The 19574-nt window shown below is 42.4% G+C and overlaps 1 protein-coding gene across 2 annotated transcripts in view; it reads right to left on the reverse strand.

Moving 5' to 3' along the window:
• LOC129841045 (rho GTPase-activating protein 10-like) overlaps nucleotides 1-19574 on the reverse strand; it is a 59361-nt gene that overhangs the window by 10087 nt on the left and 29700 nt on the right. For both annotated transcript variants that reach the window (XM_055909159.1, XM_055909157.1), the window contains exons 11-20: nucleotides 19031-19112; nucleotides 18815-18857; nucleotides 18636-18704; nucleotides 17516-17590; nucleotides 15356-15440; nucleotides 12793-12851; nucleotides 8911-9016; nucleotides 7022-7181; nucleotides 4423-4552; nucleotides 1469-1616 (exon numbers count right to left, since the gene is read on the reverse strand). In XM_055909159.1, coding sequence (XP_055765134.1) covers nucleotides 1469-1616; nucleotides 4423-4552; nucleotides 7022-7181; nucleotides 8911-9016; nucleotides 12793-12851; nucleotides 15356-15440; nucleotides 17516-17590; nucleotides 18636-18704; nucleotides 18815-18857; nucleotides 19031-19112 — 957 coding nt within the window. The remainder of the gene's footprint in view (nucleotides 1-1468; nucleotides 1617-4422; nucleotides 4553-7021; nucleotides 7182-8910; nucleotides 9017-12792; nucleotides 12852-15355; nucleotides 15441-17515; nucleotides 17591-18635; nucleotides 18705-18814; nucleotides 18858-19030; nucleotides 19113-19574) is intronic.

Consider the following 19574-nt stretch of genomic DNA (forward strand, 5'->3'; position numbering starts at 1 on the left):
GTACACAATCATTCCACCTCCCACTCCTTTTTTGGTGGAGAGTGACAGTGCCGTGACCTCTGCCAGGAAGGTGCTCCCTGCCATGCTCTCACACGGCAGTCTTCATAAAAGGTCCGAGCTGAGCTATAAGAGTGAACTAGAATATCTCCCAAAGTCAACACAATTTACACGGCTGCCGCTCTGCCACCTGTCTCCCAAACAAATAATGGCGGTATTCACGACCCCCTCCCGGTCACTCCTTCCATTCCAATGGAGGAGAGGCAAAGCCTCGAAGTGGGAAAACATGGAAAAAACTAGTCTTGGTTATGTAACCCACTGTAGCTCCGTCTGTCTACCATGGCGATTAGGAGCCAAGGCTAGAGGTGCGACACAGACGAGCACACAGAGAGAGAGAGCGAGAGAGACACGTTGATAACCAAAGAGAAATAATTTCTCCTCAGTTGAGTATGTGCTAATTTTGTTGTTTTACAGCTCGTGTGTCTTGAGAAGAACTCATTGCACTCTGAGCATCTGAGAGGAAGGGAGGGAAAGTGGGCAAGGGGTATAGGGAGTCAGAGAAACAACCTTTTTCACAAGGTGAATCTGCAGACATGTGAAAGTGCAGAGACAAAGAGCAGCCCAACATCTGCAGTCTAACCCAATATTATTATTAGCTCTCGCATCAGCATTCAAGGCAAGCTGTGGGCTGGAGACAACTAAAAGAAACCAAGGACTTCAGAGAAGGGTTGGATAGAGGGGGGAGAGGGGGAAGAGAGCGAGCGGGGGAGGAGCGAGCGAGCACGAGGAGAGCGAGGGGGAGGAGCGCGAGGAGAGAGAAAGCAAGGAAATTGAAAGATATTCATATGTACGTGGAGGCTGGGAACGGGTAGACAGGAGGAAGGCATCAATTTACTTTGTGCCACATAATAAAAAACTAATAAAACGCATATTTTCTTGGGCAGGTTATGACACTAACGATATATTCAGTTCAAAGAGTTTCGAGACAGAGATAGAGTTTCAATTAAAAAGATATGAAGGTTTGCTGTATGAATGGAGCCAGCAACACCAAAATGTCCCCGTCAGTGACTAAGTGGTGTGAATAGAGAAAACATTAAATCCCACTGCAACACGTCAGCTCTTCCAGACTGTCTGAGTTTGAGAGGGTGAAGCCAGACGGCTACAGATCTTAATGTGGATGGTAGTGGGGGAGGGGGGGGTGACTCGGGGGAAAGTTAGGTATTCAGAAGAAGTTTAGCTAGAGTGATTAAGTTAATGACTATTTCATGACTATAACCTGTATTAGATACAGCATTGTAAAGAGGTTAGGGTAAAATAGTAGGCTTCTCTTTAGCCATGGAGAGATGTAATGGCTGATCCTATAGTGACACTGCCAATCAGGATACATTACTTGCAACTGAAGTTGCCAGAATATCTGAAAAGAATGATGCTGAGGTTAACCGCAGGCATTTCTCCATGTAGACCCACTTACCCTGGGCTGTCTCCTGTGCTGAGGCTGGCGAGAAGGGGAGCATGGTTGGCCTTCTCCGGAGGCGTCCCCGAGGCAGTCGACTGGGACGACATCGACTCGTTGCTGCCTAGCGACGCCTCATCCGAGTTGGAACCGACATCAGGTGACACTGAGAGGAGAAGTACGGCTGTTAGTCATTGAGAGCAAACTGTTGGACGAGAAGGTCTTTGTCATTTATTTAGGGGAGCATGGCTAAACGCGGCTCTGTGGATGACCCTGTGCCACTACAGCAGCTGAATGTCCAGGACAGCAGCTGAATAAATGGGTCAGTGGACGACCAGGAGATCACCATGACTAAGGGACGCTAGGAGGTTCAAGGCCAAGTTCACTGTCCAGTACAACTCTTAGTTCCTGTTTTTAAAACAGAGGGACAGACGATCCTAAGCAGCAATGAAAAGTTAAAGGAAGTTGCTTGTTTAAATTTGGAAGTGTCGTTTCCTTTCCCACCACACCGATCAAAGCAACAGGGTGGCCATTCTGGATTTTGAGTGATGTTCAGGCAGAGTCCCCCTGGACTCCACTAAAAGCTAATGGCTGACAGTGCTGTGCTGCACTGTGGAAGAAAGTGTTTGCAGATTCTGTCGAAGACAATCATGATCATAAAAGGGACGTTCATAAAAGACTGTAGCTTTTTGGCCCGTATACATTAGGTCTTATAGATCAGATGACATTGATCATATGAAAAAGCCATATATCATGATTATATGACATCTAGCCTCGATTATATCGAAACAGTCCACACAACTACAAGAAGCCGTTTAGCTTTCGGAGAAAAGCAACTGTTGCTTTGTTGGTTGCACTGAGCACAAGATGGATGACTGTCTGGGCTTAAGAGCCTCTGGAATCAGTTAAACCCGTTTTCTTCAACCATTATTAAAAACGTTCACTACCGTCAGCTGTATAGAGTTAAGAAGAAGCATCAAGGGGATATTGCAGTAAAAAAAAAAAAAAAACATTTTCCATGTTTACACGATCCAAATGAGTTATTCAGATTTACTTCATTACTTTTACTAGAAAACATAGCCCAAATAGAAGCAAATTATCAAAACCAGAGACGTCTTGTAAAATGTAACATCTGCTTTGTACACAATGCCTGTGCCATTATGTGGATTAATTACCTTACACATAAAAAAACAAAGTCACAACCGGGTTGATGGAAAAAGGAAATGCTGGTACTATTGTATAAATGCTGGCAGACAATTTGTTCATTCGACACGGTGATATCTTTTTGTGTCGGTAAAATTAATTATGCAAGAATGGGAGGTGGAAATGCCTTTATGCGCAAATATTGATATAACTATCCTATCACAGTAAACTTGGAGTCAGACGATGATACGTTGGCATGGGAAAGCATGCAGTTTCAGGCTACAGATGAAATAAGCTACGATGAACTTCACAGGGTGGTGAAAGTGCACGGTGATGAGATTGATGCTCTTTCCAATAAAATAATATTCTGCTGACATGATCAATGCTGTTTGACAAAGAAAATCAACCTTGTTTTTATCCATAATAATCTGCACAATGAGTCAGTTTGATAGAAACATCAGGTGGGAAAATGTGCAAATTGTTTTACACAGATTTGACAATATTCGCATGATAATGTCGCCAATTGGATGGAAACCTAGCTTCTGTAGCAAAACCTTTAATACAGAAAGCGCAAACAAGCGTTTCGTATTGGACAAGTTCAAGTAGTCTTCCATTTGATGACTAACAAATACAACCCTGGCTAATGCTAAAAGCTAAACACAGGTTTGAACTGGCACATGAAAAATATCAAAGTACCTGGTTCATTGTCTTGCAAATGAGACAGGATTTTCTACCAAACCCTGGCAGTCATCTCTTAATAACATGTCAACATATTGTTGAAGTATTTGTTTCGCTTCACCTGAGTTTTGGGAAAATGTAAGATTTTAATCAGAGAGAAAATAGTGTAAGGTATAAAACAAAACTTTTGTGAATGATTTGATCCAGGAAAATATGATATTCCTGGCACTCCAAACTGCAGTGTCCTCAGAAATCCAATACCCGTTGGACAGTTGCCCCATTGCAAGTGTGTTAACACACTTCCCTTTCAAGGGGCTGAAGCCACACAAAGACGGGTGAAAATGGATGAGAAGCATATCTTCCTCACTGTCCATTGTAGACCGTCAAATGTTTAACTAATTTCAACATTACACACGAGTTGCATATGTAACAATTATGGCATCCATAGATTTGTCTATCAGTTCTGTTGTCCTTTATCCTTTAACATTATCAGCCCAATAGAAAAAAAGCCCTTGGCTTATCAGTTTTCCATGGATACAAAATCTAGGTGCGGACGCAGCCTTCAACGTAGTCGTCCATATCTAGTGGGTATATTTGCCCACACATACATTTAAGAATTAAACGTTCTCCGCCAGGTAGTTAGACAACACTTTAAATACATCATCCACAGACTCAGAACACAATATGGTTAAAGAGAGGATTATATATATATATATATATTTCATCCCAGATATTAAAAACACCCCAATGGTAAAAGCCTGGAGCAATATGAAGGGAGGAGTCAGTCTGATAAACAGATTAGGCCTCCTTTAGGTCGTGTTCCAGGAGGAGGATCTGATGGGGGCTGGGGATCTGGGGTTTACAGTAGGGCAGCAGGTCAACTCACCAGGCTCTCCTGGTAGAGCAGTATGGGAGGAGAGGACTGGTACAGTAGTGGTACAGCTGTCCCCTTTATATTAGTGATGATCTATAAAGCTATTGTGCAGGTTTACTAAGGCGCAACACTAGCTTCGTGACTGCTTTATATAGTACAGGAACCTTCACTGGGATCGTTGAGTCAAATACTTGTCATGAGAGTAGGGGTCCCTCATTCCAACTCAACCTTTCAGCAAGCCTGGCTAAGGATGTAACGTTAGGGCTCTGTCTCTTACCTGTCTGCAGGTCCACTGTCTTTGGGTTATAGACGGCAAGGGGTCGATTCTGTCGAACAGACAGTTTCTTGGACTGCCTGGTGGGGGCGGAGAGCCCTGGGGAAGACGCACCTGGGACATCTCCAAAGATCTGAAACAAGAAGAGTAAGCGTGTGTGTGTGTGTAAGTGGCGGGGATACTGTGTGCGCATTAACACATTTTGGTTAACTACTCCCTCAAAGCAAAGATGGAGCATATTGAGCAGAGGCATGTCCTCATTTGACCTTAGTAAAATGTGTGTTTTGAAGAGCTCACATATTTGACGCAAGTCAGATAGCAAAGCACTTTAGCCCAGCAGCATGGGTATCTCAAGGGACAGTTGAGATGCTCTTTGCTCACTTATTGCGCACTAGGAAAACACATTGGATCTTCCTTTGCAACTTACATCAGGGTTAATATAAACTAAGACCCGAAACACTAAGACCAACAAATCCAGTATATGGAATCTGCTGAAAGCAGCATGTTTATTAGGGCACCCACATTTGGCAATAGAAAACAAATATGACTGTTTTCATTGGACAAACTCTGTTTTAGCTCTGTTAGTACCTAATGAACAGGAGCCAGAGGTGGCTAGGAGCTGCTGACCCACTGACGGGCAGTAGGTCTGGACTGGAGGCGGCTCACTGTACAGCTTGTTTGCATAGTCTGCATGTAAACACATCCGCTAACTTCAGATGTGGAGTTGAAAGAAATTAGGCAGAGAGGATCACAGAGGAGGGAGGGAGGGGAGAGAGCGAGAGAAAAAGTAAGTAAAAGAAAGTTGGGAGAAAAAAGTACGATACAGTGAGAGAAATCTGATATGGTTGAGAGCAGCAGAGTTTCAGCAATCTCTCCCCCTCCCATCTCTGCAGATGGATGTGAATGTAAAACACTGTCTGCTAGCATCTGGGGGTATCAACAGTCTGGCGAGAAAGAGAGAGGGGAGGGATAGAGAAGGGGAGGGGAGGGAGGCGCTGGGCCTGAGAGGAAAGCTAATGTCTGTCTGGCTGCAAAACTCCCTCACCTCTCGTCTCGCAGCTCAGCACTTTACTTTTCTTAAAGCTTCCAATGGTATTACATTCTGGCTCTGACACCAAGTCTTCCATCACCTTGTGGCGTGCATGGTGAAGTTCTGGAACAGTATCTATATGGAAGTGTCTCCTCACCAAAACTTGGATTGCTTGGTGGTTAAAGGTTAAGCACTTTCTATTATTTGGACTATTAGAAATAGAGCTCGAAATTGACGAGCAATCCATGGGCAATTCATGTTTCAGAGTTCAGGGGTACTCTTGGCATCTTATAGCTAGCCAGAATACTTAGCCACACGGATCTTAAACCGTTCTGTTTTGTCTCTGGGAATTGAGCCCCTCTACAGATGTAGGCAGATGACTATTTACATTAAAAGCAGATTACAGTTCTGTCGTAGCATGGCCCAAAATGGGACTTAAACCCTGTAGGTTAGGCAAAGGACCTTATCAAGAGTACCATGACATACTGGATATTGTTTTTAAGCACAAAAAGGAGCAAAGTGAGAATCCCTGCTTTGTAAGTCAACCGCTGGGCAGATGGAATGATGTCAGCCAGGTACTGTAGTCAGCTCAAAGTGATCATCTCTACATTATGTAAAACACATAGATAAAAACTATAATGCTTCTTATCAATAAGCTGCTTTACAGTTTAATTTGTCTTAGAGCCCAAGCCCAAGACAAACAGGGATTCCAATAAGTTTTACTGTACTCATAAAATGGGAAGAATATCGCAAATGAGAAAATGCTTATATATTGCCTAAAATGTCACTCAGAGCAATGTCCTCAAAATCCCATTGCCAGCACTGGAGAAAAGTCTCGGCAGTGCATTTAGCGGTGGGTTTTAGACAAGCTTTCCTCTGGTTGCAGCTTTGAGGAACAATTTTAGAGGATGGGTCTATAGATGTTACTGTGGTCAGGGGGACAAGCTCAGGAGCAGTGGTGGAAAAAGTACCCAATTGTCATACTTGAGTAAAAGTAACGAACCTTAAATTATTATTATTTTTTAAAATCAAGTAACAGTCACCCTGTAAAATACTTATGTAAAAGTATTTTGGTATTAAACATACTTAAGTATCAAAAGTAAATGTAATTGTTAAAATATATTTAAGTATCAAAAGTAACTTAAGTATTCAAATTCCTTATATTAAGCAAATCAGACAGCATCATTTTCTTTTAAATTCTTTTTTCAAATTATGGATATGCAGGAGCACACTCCAACAGAATTTACAAATGAAACATGTGTTTGGTGAGTCTGATCTGGCAGAGGCAGTATGGATGACCTAAAGATGTTCTTGATAAGTGCGTGAATTAGACCATTTCTGTCCTGCTAAGCTTTCAAAATGTAACGAGTACTTTTGTGTGTCAGGGAAATGTATGGAGTAAAAAAGTAGATTATTTTCTTAAGGAATGTAGTGAAGTAAAAGGTGTCAAATATAAATAGTAAAGTACAGATAAGTAAAAGTACTTAAGTAGTTTGTTGTAAGTACATTACACCACTGCTCAGGAGTGCATTCGGACGTCTGTTTCGTTCAAGAGAAGAATCCAGCGGTTACCTTATCGTGTTGCTCGATGAGGATCTCCACCACAATGTTCTGGAACTTGAGGTCCATGATGGCAGCCACAGTATCCTCCTGGGGTCTCATCAGGGTGGGACCAAACACCACACCCAGGTTGGCCACCGTCATCAGGTTCAACTTACTGTGGGCCGCCACACTGCATGGGGAGACCAGGGAGGATTACAATTCATGAATTCATAGACAATTGATTGAGTGCTTTTCCCTGAAGTTTAAAATGTTTTACATCGGGGGATACATACAATTTAGAAGGCCTGTATACTATAAGGAATTCAGCTAGAAAATTCTAATTCGCTTTGAAGATCTGATTCCTCCATGTCTGTTAGCTTACTAACATCTGTCTGACAGTTTGCCAAGGAAGGAAGGTGTTGCTACCACCTTGTTATGTCAGTCAGAGGTGTCTAGAACAGCATCTCTGGCTTGGCCTCATAGGTGTTAGCTAGAGTTCTGACTGACATTACCCAGTTCATCACCACTCCATAGATTGTTCTTGAACATTGACGACCTCTCCTAAACTTTTCCTCACTACAAACAGAACTTTTTCCAGTTGCCTTTCAGCCGAGTCACAGTAAGTCGACGCTAAATTGGGTTGTTTTTTCTAGGGGAGGAATTCTTGCTTGACTTTAGAATGACTGAAGAGTTGCCAAAAACTGCAGAGTAGATTTTTTTGGATTCCCATTAGCCAATTGCCAAAGCTAGTCTTACTGGGTTCCTGCACACAACGAAAAAGACATTAGATAAGACAATTAACATACATCTCAGTTCCATATACGTCAGTACACACACACAACAAGTAGGTCACGTGGGAGAAGCATTGTGAGGTGTTGCTGTATTTGTTGTTTTTAAATAGAGAAATCTCTGAATCAATCTATAATTTTGAGTTACGACGAATCAAGTGAATCAACCGTTGTTTTAATGATTCTAAGTTACAATTTTGGATAATAAGAACATACATTTAAGACAAATTAAAATCAATGTCATATTAGACCAGTTAAGATATTTTCCTTAAAATGTATAAAATGACAAATTGTCATTCAGAGTGATGGTTGAAATGCATGAAAGGGAGCCTTTGCAGACCTAAATATGTCACCTAGTGACAACCTTCCTTTATCACATCTCAAACCATTTCAGACAGCGGTGTGAAATTTCGGCTTTGGCTCTCTCCCTGCAGGACAAGCTCACACACATAGTCAAAACACACCCCCCACACACGCAGCCAATTTAAAATGTCTAAAATAAAACTCCAGTCGGAAGAATTTCATGCCGGATAATCCAAATTCAATTGCTGCACTTAAATGCCTTTTTACTTCTACTCTGAGAACCCTGGGGCAGGTTCTCTAAGAAATAAGATCCTCCAGACTTTGCCTCAGGGAACGAGGATCATGTACTCATCTTCAATTCGCTACTATTTAGTTTGTCGTAAAAAATATAAAGCGAGTTGCTGAGGTAAAACCTTGTAATGTTAGCAAAGATTATTTTGACATCTCAGATCCTATCTCTGAAAGGGCAAGTTGTGTAACAGCTAACGGTCCAGTTTGGAGAGAGGGGTAAACCCAGAGGAGCGGGTGGGAAATGGAGGGAGCAGTCCATTTCATTAAAGGCATAGAGAACTGGTGAAGCAGTTCAAAACTTCTGACTACTATTGTGGAGGGTGCTGGGCTGTTTTAAGACAGGGTGGGGAGGGAGTTCTCTGCCTGCACTTAGTTGGAACAGAAGATGTGAGAAAGGAAAGATTGATGGGGAGAGATAGACACACAGAAGAGACCGGAGAGAGAAAGATGGGGGGAGGGAATCGATCAAGGACAGTGGAGATAGAGTACAAAAAAAAGAGTATGAGACCAAGGACGAGAGTAAGGCTGCTAACTCACGTAGCCAGGTGTTTCATCAGCAGCCCCAGGACCAGGCAGTTCATCTCAGGCAGCTTGTGGACTAGGCAGTGGATGGCTTGGCTACGAGACTCTGGACTACCACCCTCTGTTTAAAAACAGGACAAACAAGATTTGACAGCCGCTTACAGAAGTGCCATCCTTCTGTGTGGACCATGCGGGAATCAAACCCACAACCCAGGTGTTGCCAGCACCATGCTGTAGGCGTCAACATTATTGCTCTGCAGAAATACTTTGTTGAACCAAAATTAATTGAAGGTAAAACTGTTATTTTTGAAAATCACAAGTTATGATTTACGCATATGTACTTTGGATGGAGCCCACATTGACCGTGTCCCCGCTTATAAATATCTGCGCAACTGGATTGATGAAAAGCTATTGTTCTAAAAGTATGTTAAAGATTTAGTTAAGGAATTTAAACATTTATAGGAGCAGGTCCTGCCTCTTGTTTAATAGCAGAAAACCAATGAGTACATCAACATTCATTCTGGTTATTGACTACCGTCTATGAATGCAGCTGCCACTGTATTGACGCAGTTTATCACAGTACATTGCACTCGTCTATAAAGCCCTCTTGCATAAACTTCCACCACACCTCACTGTTAACCTTTAGACATATGTTACTAGACTCCGGGATGGCTAACCCTGGCGATCCCTTCAATCTCCACAGAGTCAGGAAAATCCACTTTTAGTTTTTGCACCTCATTTGGAATGATGTTATGATTTTTATGAATAATGACTAAATGATGTATACATTTAACAGAACTACAACTAACAGAATTCTACCTGTCACTGTATGAAATTCATTAGAATCATAAATCTAAAGAGTGTAGTTTTAGGATGTAAGCAGGGTGCAAGTGTGAAACAAATGATGAGGCGCTATCGACAGACAAGCTCTACTACTGTGTTCCTTACAGGACATTCTGTCCCCACCCAGGGAGGGGAGAGACCTTGGGCTTGTAGTAGATTGTATAACAGGTGGCAGACAATGTACGAGAAGGAGAAGACTTGTGAACTACACGGCTCAAAAAATTACATCCTAGATCTGAATGATTGAAATATTCTTATTAAATACTTTTTTATTTACATAGTTGAATGTGCAGACAACAAAATCACACAAATGATCAATGGAAATCAAATTTATCAACCCATGGAGGTCTGAATTTGGAGTCACACTCAAAATTGAAAGTGGAAAACCACACTACAGACTGATCCAACTTTGATGTAATGTCCTTAAAACAAGTCAAAATGAGGCTCAGTAGTGTGTGTGGCCTCCACGTGCCTGTATGACCTCCCTACAACGCCTGGGCATGCTCCTGATGAGGTGGCGGATGGTCTCCTGAGGGATCTCCTCCCAGACCTGGACTAAAGCATCCGCCAACTCCTGGACAGTCTGTGGTGCAACGTGGCGTTGGTGGATGGACCGATACATTATGTCCCAGGTGTGCTCAATTGGATTCAGGTCTGTGGTCACCACCTGCAGAATCACTCCTTTATTGGGGGTGTCTTGCTAATTGCCTATAATTTCCACCTTTTGTCTATTCCATTTGCACAAAAGCATGTGAAATTTATTGTCAATCAGTGTTGCTTCCTAAGTGGACAGTTTGATTTCACAGAAGTGTGATTGACTTGGAGTTACATTGTGTTGTTTAAGTGTTCCCTTTATTTTTTTGAGCAGTGTATATTGTCATTGTTTCTGAGAGGGACATTTGACAAAATGTGCGGTATATAGACCAATGTACAGGAAATGATAAGCAGAGCTCTCATAAATAAACATTCATGACTATTGTAGACTGGCCTGTGATTTCATTTATCAGTATCCTACAAATCCTGATGTAGTTTAATTGGTTAATGAACATGAGAACATAATGCTCATGACAGATATGCAAAACTCCTTAAAGCTGGTGGAGTTGGTGCCTTTAGGGCAATTCAGATGGATGTTAGAAGGCTTTTTAAATAGATGCATTTCATATGATTGTGTTTTGCTTTTCATGTTTTGTTTGCGCTTTTTTAATAGTGTAATGGATGCGTATATGTATTGTGTCATTGTTGATTGATGTGTATGCAGGGCTCATCTGCTAAAGAGACTGGTCTCAGCCTGACTCCCTGGCAAAATGTTTATTTTTTTTTTTTTTTTTTTTTTTTTTTTTAAATAAATACAATTGGAATCATCCAAAAACATTTGTGTTATTACAGTGCTGTACTATCCATTCCTTAGGTGGAAAGACTCCACAACGGAGAAACTGCACAGCATAGAACGAGAAGGATTTGGATTGCCCCGTGGTAATCCAACCATAGACATTTTGGATTGAGCAGCGAGCGCTCTGGTGCAGTCAGATCTCACTCTGGAAGGAGCAGTCACAGTAGATGTGGCACCACCGACTCCAGATCTATTCACTGGAGACACAGGGTCATCCGTTTAAAATTTGTTGGCAGCTCTAGTCAATATATGTGCAGTTACAGTAAGGCAATTCCACGTTAACAGAATGCGGAGACTCACATTTTTTTCCACTTTAAAAATGTACGCCAAACAAAAACCAATGATTGCTAAGTTAAAGTACCACACAACTCAATGCACAAGGACAACTTTCGAAATTGTTCACTGAAAAAGTTCCAAAAACGCATGTAGTTGAAGAACAGTGCAGATGCAAAGTTTGGTAACAGAATGACAGCACAAAACAGTCACTGTTTAGCCCAGTACAAGCTACCACACAAGAAAACAATGGATGGATTATCAGCTAGTGTAGGCTACATATGGGTTGTTTCATATTTAAAAGAAAGCAGTAATGGGTTAACAAATAAAAAGAGAATGGCGATGAACAGCAAACTTCCTGTTTGACACTGATATTAGACATGAGTGAATTTTGCCAGAGGATATGTAGGCTACTGTTGCTGGCTATAGAGAGATAGCTTTATACTACAGAAGCTACCGTGTAAAAGGGTTGTGATAAAACCCACAAGATCATCCCTTAAACATTTCCTCACACCCACACACAGGCATCTGATGGCTACTGCCCACACACACAGAAACAGCCGGCGTGCACCCTCCCCAAATTTGTGTCGTTCCCATTACTATGGGAACGACACAAATTTGAATGAGGGAATAAAGCTTCTTATGGATGCTGTCATCTTTCAGAAAATATTTATTGCTAATGCATTTTTCTGTACCTGCATTATGAGGGCATTGCAAACAGCTGATAAAAACACTCCATCGTGATCCAATTATGGGACTTGAGGGTAATTCATGTTAGGAGGATCACTGAGGACATGTCAGGCAGGCTATTGGAGTAAGCTTATATAGGGAGAGAAATGTCATGTTTCTCTCTGTTCAAAGTCACTGGGCCATTTGAGGACATTAGTGTAGGATACTAGGATTTATAGTGTTTAACAGGTGGTAACATTTCCTTTAAGTTACCTTAATTGCAAAGAACCAAAGGTTACTTTAATGGCAGATGAAGGTTGAATTAAAGTGTGTGTGTGAGAGAGAGAAGAAGACATCTCTCTGGGTCACATGAAAGGCTTTAAGGCTAAATGCTAAGGCACGTTTACAGAGGAAAACCGTGAAAACAAGCATTTGTTTAGACTCTACAAGATGTGGAACATTCAAAACAGTTACGCTGGTATCCGTTTTCCATAGAACTACTGAGACAATGAAAATGATTAATAACCAATCTAACTGCGCTGGGACACTTGGACTATGAATTGTCTCAAACACTTGCTAGTCATGCACACAGCATTGCACTCATTGATAACGTGCAATAAAACAGAAGTGTTCCTTGGCCCTGCGCCTACACTCCTGTGAGTGGTTTTACATCTGTTTTGAGAAGAGCTGTATTGTGAGTGAAGAGGACGGCCCAAACTTACTTGCAGGGGCGATAAAGTCTTTGTAGAGTCCATAGGTCATCAGTGGCTCAGGAAGACTCCTAGAGAGAGACAGGAAAGAATGCATAGAGCAAAAGTGAGAGGAGAAGAGGTGGAGAGCAAAAGAGAGCGCAGAAGAATTGGGGGGGGGGGGGGACAGAAATAGATGCAGCACTGTTTTATAGGGTCTGCACACAACAATGATTAATGTGGCTGTGTCGGGGATGGAATTAGATGGCGCACCATGCCACAGTGAGATAACCAAGTTCTGAAGGTCCTTTCACGGTGCTGCACCAGGCCCTGTGCCAAGGCTACTTAGCCTCCCCTGAGGAACCAGAGGAGCAGGGAAGGAGAAGAGGGGCTGACCCTCTGGCTCTGCAGCAGGCCAGAGGAAGACAGATCGAGGATGGAGCTGCAGGACGATTTACAGTAAATCTACTGTCTCTACTGCAGACTTAAGCCTGTAATAAGGTTTCAGTTGACTCAATGGATGAGTTTAATTTCATCTTATGATTGGAAGGTTTTCTAGATAGTTAGATTGCTTGTGTAAAAAAAACAAAAAAAACATTTGATCATATAATGTGTAACTGACATCTGCAATATCTCAGTAGCAATCTAAACGTCGTCTTAATTATAATTTAGCGAGTGCGTATTAAAGTGTATTAATATGAATGGGTGAGTTGGAAATGTGTTTTTGGCATATCCCAACTCTCCCCGAGACACCATTGGAGAATGGGGCAGGGTCTGCCATAACCAGACCCTGGAGAAATTAGGGTTAGGTGCATCGCTCAAGGGCAGACAGATTGAATCCCCGAGCCGACAGGATGGACAAACTAGCAACCTTTGGTTACCTGTCCAACACTCTAATCCCACTGGCTGACTGTCAGGTTGCATTATGAGAGGAAAAACTCCTTGACATAAAACAGAAAGGTAGTTCGCTGCCTGGGACCAGATCTTTTTCTGCAGTCATGCCAATTTACAGCAATTTTTTATTGAACCTTTATTTAAAACTAGGCAAGTCAGTTAAGAACAAATTCTTATTTACAATGACGGCCTACCCCGGCCAAACCCGGACGACGCTGGGCCAATTGTGCAACGCCCTATGGCACTCCTGATCACGGCCGGTTGTGATCCAACCCGGTGCCTTAGACCGCTGCGCAACTCGGGAGGCCAACGAGCATAGGAGTTGGCAAGAGCTCACAAACAGATCTGGGACCAGCCTGGGAGAGTGTCAGTCCCATGACCCACAGAAAGCAACATCAAACTACTTCCTGTAAGGGTTGCGGGCGGGCAGCAAAACTTGGCCAGTCACAACACAGTGCTGTGACTTCTGACCTGCTCCTGTCCTGTTAGCCTATCAGACTGATACCATTCCAGTTCCCATGCTTTTACATTGACCACTGAGCTAAAATCCTCTTTATTTATTGTTCAATTGATGGAAAAATGGTCTTGGCTCACTCCAAGTTTATTATTTAATAGGCTATATGGCAATTGCACTGGTGAACTTGTCAATCTTTTATAATTTAATTTTGATAACTAAACCTTTTACAGCACATGGAGTACTGAACAAGCGTAATAAACCAATTCCAAAACAAGTGCAGAAGAAAGTGAACAGACTGGCCTGGGGTTAACGATAAGTTGGCTATAATTTTATTCAGTAAATCGCTCCATAACGAGCCAAACCTCTGACATTTGCATACTGTAGTGCTGCATAAACTGAAGGGATGTTACTCATTAGTTTCCGTTGGATACCATAATTGCATTGGCGTCAGAATATGCAGTGCGAGTTTGTTTCAGTTAGCTAACAGAAAACTTTGGCTTAGCTTTTAGGGTACATCTAACTTGTTACCTTGCAAAGTGTTTTTATAACAAATCTAGGACTATCAGTTAAATGAATTGCCATTTGAAAAAGCAACAATAACTTAATCTATATAATCGATTGCCCCATTGAACTAAAATACAGGATTCCTTTAATATGTGGCATCCAACCTAATTTGAGTGATTGATTTGATCAGAGAAACAATGATAATAAATCCCTATCATGCTAATGTATTCATATCACTGCTTGGTTGTGTGGCGGTAAATTGTAGTTAAAATACCTGCCACAGGCCACCATTTTGTTTTTCACCTGGTCACCTAATCAATACATTCAAAGATGGATGATAAACTATGTGAAGCCAGGGATGCAGCACTTCTTCCTAGAAAGTGGCCAAGACTCCCTACCAATTACGTCTCAGGTCAACAACGGATTTCCTAGAACACACAGCGACTGGGAATAATGAAGTCAGAGACGGGGTCGGTTGATGAAGTGGATTGATTATGTGTCTGAATTTAAATGCATGGATGTCTATGCGGCAATGTGAATGTCCTGTTGCATTGCAGGAGTTGAGCTCCAGGAAATGATTATGATTCTACCTCGAGTAGAATAACTTCAAACTCAGACAATGACGAACAGTTAGAATAAAGTCTCCACAGCTTGCCAATTGCTAATAAGACATAATAGCCTACATGAATACATAACCTAGCAATTATGTAGCAGACAGTGATTGATAGAAAGGATTCCTACCTCAAATACAGCTTTAGTGTGCTGGTGATCGTTTTCACATCCCAGTCCTCACACGTAGACAGATCCACATCGTTACTCTTCTCATCTGCAATGAAACATTCCAAAAGGTTTTAAACTCCAACACATAATCAACTAATTATACAAAGCACCAATACATTTTTATACTTTAGTAGAGTACACTCCAATTCCCATGATACCCTGAGCCTAAAGTCGTTCTGTCACCTAGTGTATTGTAACAAAAACCCTATGGTGAAGTGAATAGCTGCAAAGAAGCTAAACTAAAAATAACGTGAAATGTGTCTTATGTGGATAAAAGCATTGCAGTAGTCTTGAGGAGCAGTTCTGCACCGTGGCGATTGCTGGCTGGATTAAAGTACACGCTTCACACTACTGAGTCAAACTGGACCGAGCCAGGCTTACCTATACTGGGCTGACCTGATGAATAATCCACCATAGTTGTGTGTTTGAGTCAGAGGTTGGTGCGAGGCCAAGCCTCAGGTCACCAGGAGGTCTCCAAGGGGTTAGACTTGGTGGGAGGTAGGTTGCTGCTCTGGGCCATTTATTTACTTCATTTGACTGTATTCCCTTCAGTACTAAAACCAGAAGGGCTGTGATTATTTATCCACAGAACAGTGGCCTGTCCAACATCAACAGGCTGGACCAAATGTTTTCCTAGAAGGCCAACAGCCAAATGTGTGTGTACACAGCTACAGATGGTGGGAGAGTGGTGTGCGTGTCTTTTAGCTACTGTAATGCGCACATCAATATGAACAACCCACATAGTACTCTGTTACAGATGTATTGGGACATGGCTGACTACACTAGTAGTATACAAGTCCTTTTACCTCTTTATTCCCAGCAGTGAAATTCCCAGCTGTAAAATATCCATTCTCTATGCTAAGCTTTATGAGTTCTGCCAATCCACTGTTATCACAGATTTGTGAGCACAGTGGGAAAATAATGTGATCCACTTCTGCTGCTTTGGCCTCGTTCTAACCCCTCCATTGAACTGGAGTTTTCCCCTACGTCTGTTCCAGTGAATTGTCAACTATGCACAGGGTGGCTATCTGGTCATTACTAACTGCACCCCCCTCCCCCCCGCATCCATCACCTCTGATTGGACTCCGCCCATGTTAGTGGGTGAGATATGAAAGTATCTCAAATAAATGACTGGTGACCGAAATCTCAACTGAGTTACCTGCGTCAATATGGTATTTGAAAGAAAACCGATACTAATTGAACCCAGTCTACACCAGCAGACAGTGTGCTAATGGGCTGTGAAGTATGAGTCGGCAGGTTCAGGTGGGAAGTTTGGGTTGGGCTCTGGGACAGCCTGGTGGCAGACTGGGTTTGTTGCCATTCAGAACACAGCTGACTAGACACAGTCGTCGAGAGGGGGAAAGGTCGAGAGGGGGAAAGGTAAGAAAAAGGGGGGCAGAGGATAAAAGAGCATGAGAGGATTGCGGGGTAGAAAGAGTAGGAGAGAGAGCGTTTAGAGGAGAGAGGGGGGAGAATGGCGAGGAAATCAAATGTCCAGCTCCCGCTGAGCGACTCAAGTGAAGTCCCTGCAAGGACGGCCGGTACAGGCAGGCAGGGGGCCTCAGGCACCCCCCGGCTATATGAATGCCAATGCAGTACCAGCAGAACGTTTTGCACTCTGAGCCTTACATCGCCGTCTAAGTCACAGGAAACCATTACTCTGAATACTACTAAGTAGATCAGACCGGGTGCACAATGCCTACTGTATCAATTTAACTGGCCAGTGGTTCAATTTTTATGAAATATGACCTATAATTAAGTACAATATGAGTGAAATCGTTTTCCTCCGCCATATATGTAATAAAGCATGTTAAAAAAAGCAGCTTTTGTGTGTTGGAATGGTGTGGTCATACCCCAACAGAATGGTGTGGGCGTTATACCGGTCGTTAAAAACATTCATGCGAGCAGACCACCGATTGGCCAGCTAATCTTACACAGGATGACATTCTGACAATAGCAGGCCTTTTTTGTTGGAGATAAAAGTTTGAGGGATTTTAATGTTTCCTCCAATTTATGCTTTAGCCTCAAATAAGAGTATAGGATGAGTCAACAGCATTATTTGGGCATGAGTGATTTTCACTGGACAGTTATTTTAAAGGGTGATAAATGAGCATGTCTTACCGATCATTAGGCTAAGGAGCTTCTGGACTTTGGAGCTGACCCCCACCACTCTGTACAGGCCTTGGTCATTGATACCTGACAACAGACAGTTTACATGGCCCTTAATAGCACAAACAATCATAAGAGGATGAATGGATAAAATTTGAAAATACAGCTTCTCTCAAATCAAAAGGTGGGCTTCTTCACCGAGTGTACAAAATATTAAGGACACCTGCTCTTTCCATGAGAGACTGACCAGGTGAAAGCTATGATCCCTTATTGATGGCACTTGTTAAATCCACTTCAATCAGTGTAGATGAAAGGGAGGAGACAGGTTAAAGGATTTTTAAGCCTGGAGACAATTGAGACATGGATTGTGTATGTGTGCCATTCAGATGGTGAATGGGCAAGACAAAATAGTGCCTTTGAACGTATGGTAGTAGGTGCCATGCGCACCGGTTTGAGTGTGTCAAGAACTGCAACACTGGTGGGTTTTTCACATTCAGTTTCCTCTTTTACAAGAATGGTCCACCAGCCAACATGGGTCAGCATCCCTGTGGAATGCTTTCGACACCTTGCAGAATCCATGTCTCAACGAATTGAGGCTTTTCTGAGGGCAAAAGGGGGTGCAACTCAATATTAGTAAGATGTTCTTAATGTTTTGTACACCCAGTGGTGCAATATGTGCACTTCTATCTGGAAACTATGAACAGTGGATATTGGTCCAAGTCTGCCCTCATGTGTTAAAAGGGAGACATCACAACATTTCACAAAACCCTCTTTACCGCTCTACCCTCTAGCCCAGGGGTGGGCAAACTTCGGCACGAGGGAGGTTTTAGTAAAAAAAAAAAACACATTGGCCACTCTTGAACCGCTAAAACTTGATAGAATGTACATATAAATAACAGATTTATACTTTCAAATACCTGCCCTTTTTTTGGCCCATAAATTCTTTTGGCAGCCAAATCAGTCCGGGGGGAAAAAAAATGTGCGGCCATCCCCTGAAATTTGAAACCCCGATCCCGCCCACCGAGACAAAATGAATGCCCACCCCTGCTCAGGCCAGTCAGCTAACCTCCAAGTACACTTCTGTAGACTTTATATTGCCTAGGCCTTCTATTGTCATCATGCATCGTCTTACCTCGCGTCTCAATGGCGTTGATGGCATTCTTCACAAACGACAATCCTACGTCATCTAGTTGTGCGTCGACTGCAGAGTCATGACAACAGTTAATTCAAATGACATGGGGATAATTAAAATATCACAGAGACTACATTGAAATGATTGAGATCAGGGGCTTCTAATCTTTGTATACTTACTTCCACGTTCTTTTGAATAGGTTTTACCCAAGTACTGCCCAGCCTGAAAAAAATTTAATATGTAGCTTTCCACAGATCATTTGATATCCAAGAGGTTACCACAAACCAAAAAAAACACTTCTGCTGGCATTAATGTACCACTTTCATAGAATTTCAGTAGTGTTCAATAGACAATAGAAACTACAGTGGAGCTGTCAGGATGATGTGGTTACTCACTGGTTCTTTCCCACCCATGGCGTGAATCCAGAACTTGTGGTCATCTTCCGACAGCGACTGGACCGTGAGGACCGTTCCCGGTCTGGGAACAGAACACACCGCACAATTATTTGTTGTAATAGCCGTGATTGTTTTTCTTTAAAATGGCTTGAGGGTTTGTTCCGTTTTTAATTATGGCTGCTGTATGACAAACTCATTTCACCCTTGGGGATTGTAAAGTACAGTCAATCTCATCTAATTTTGTCAGTCAGACTGGGCCTGGGTTTCCAACAAACTACTATGTCAATTCATGTGTCTAAGACTGATCTAGAGTCAGTCCTAAAATGTGCCAGAGGGGCTGGCCTCTTAAATAGCAAAATGACAGGAACACCTGAGCTTCATTTACCCTAGTTTTTAATAGGCTACCACATCAGGCTAACCTTAACCTGTTGCACTCAGATACCAAATCCCTTACATCTGCAGGCTGACAAGCAGGCACCGGGGGTGCAACAAATTTCAAACCCTCTAAGCTTGGGGGTTGCTGTTGCTATTAATACCCCAGACA

This window comes from Salvelinus fontinalis, chromosome 42 (genome assembly GCF_029448725.1).
Source record: "Salvelinus fontinalis isolate EN_2023a chromosome 42, ASM2944872v1, whole genome shotgun sequence".
Classification (NCBI taxonomy): Eukaryota; Metazoa; Chordata; class Actinopteri; order Salmoniformes; family Salmonidae; genus Salvelinus; species Salvelinus fontinalis.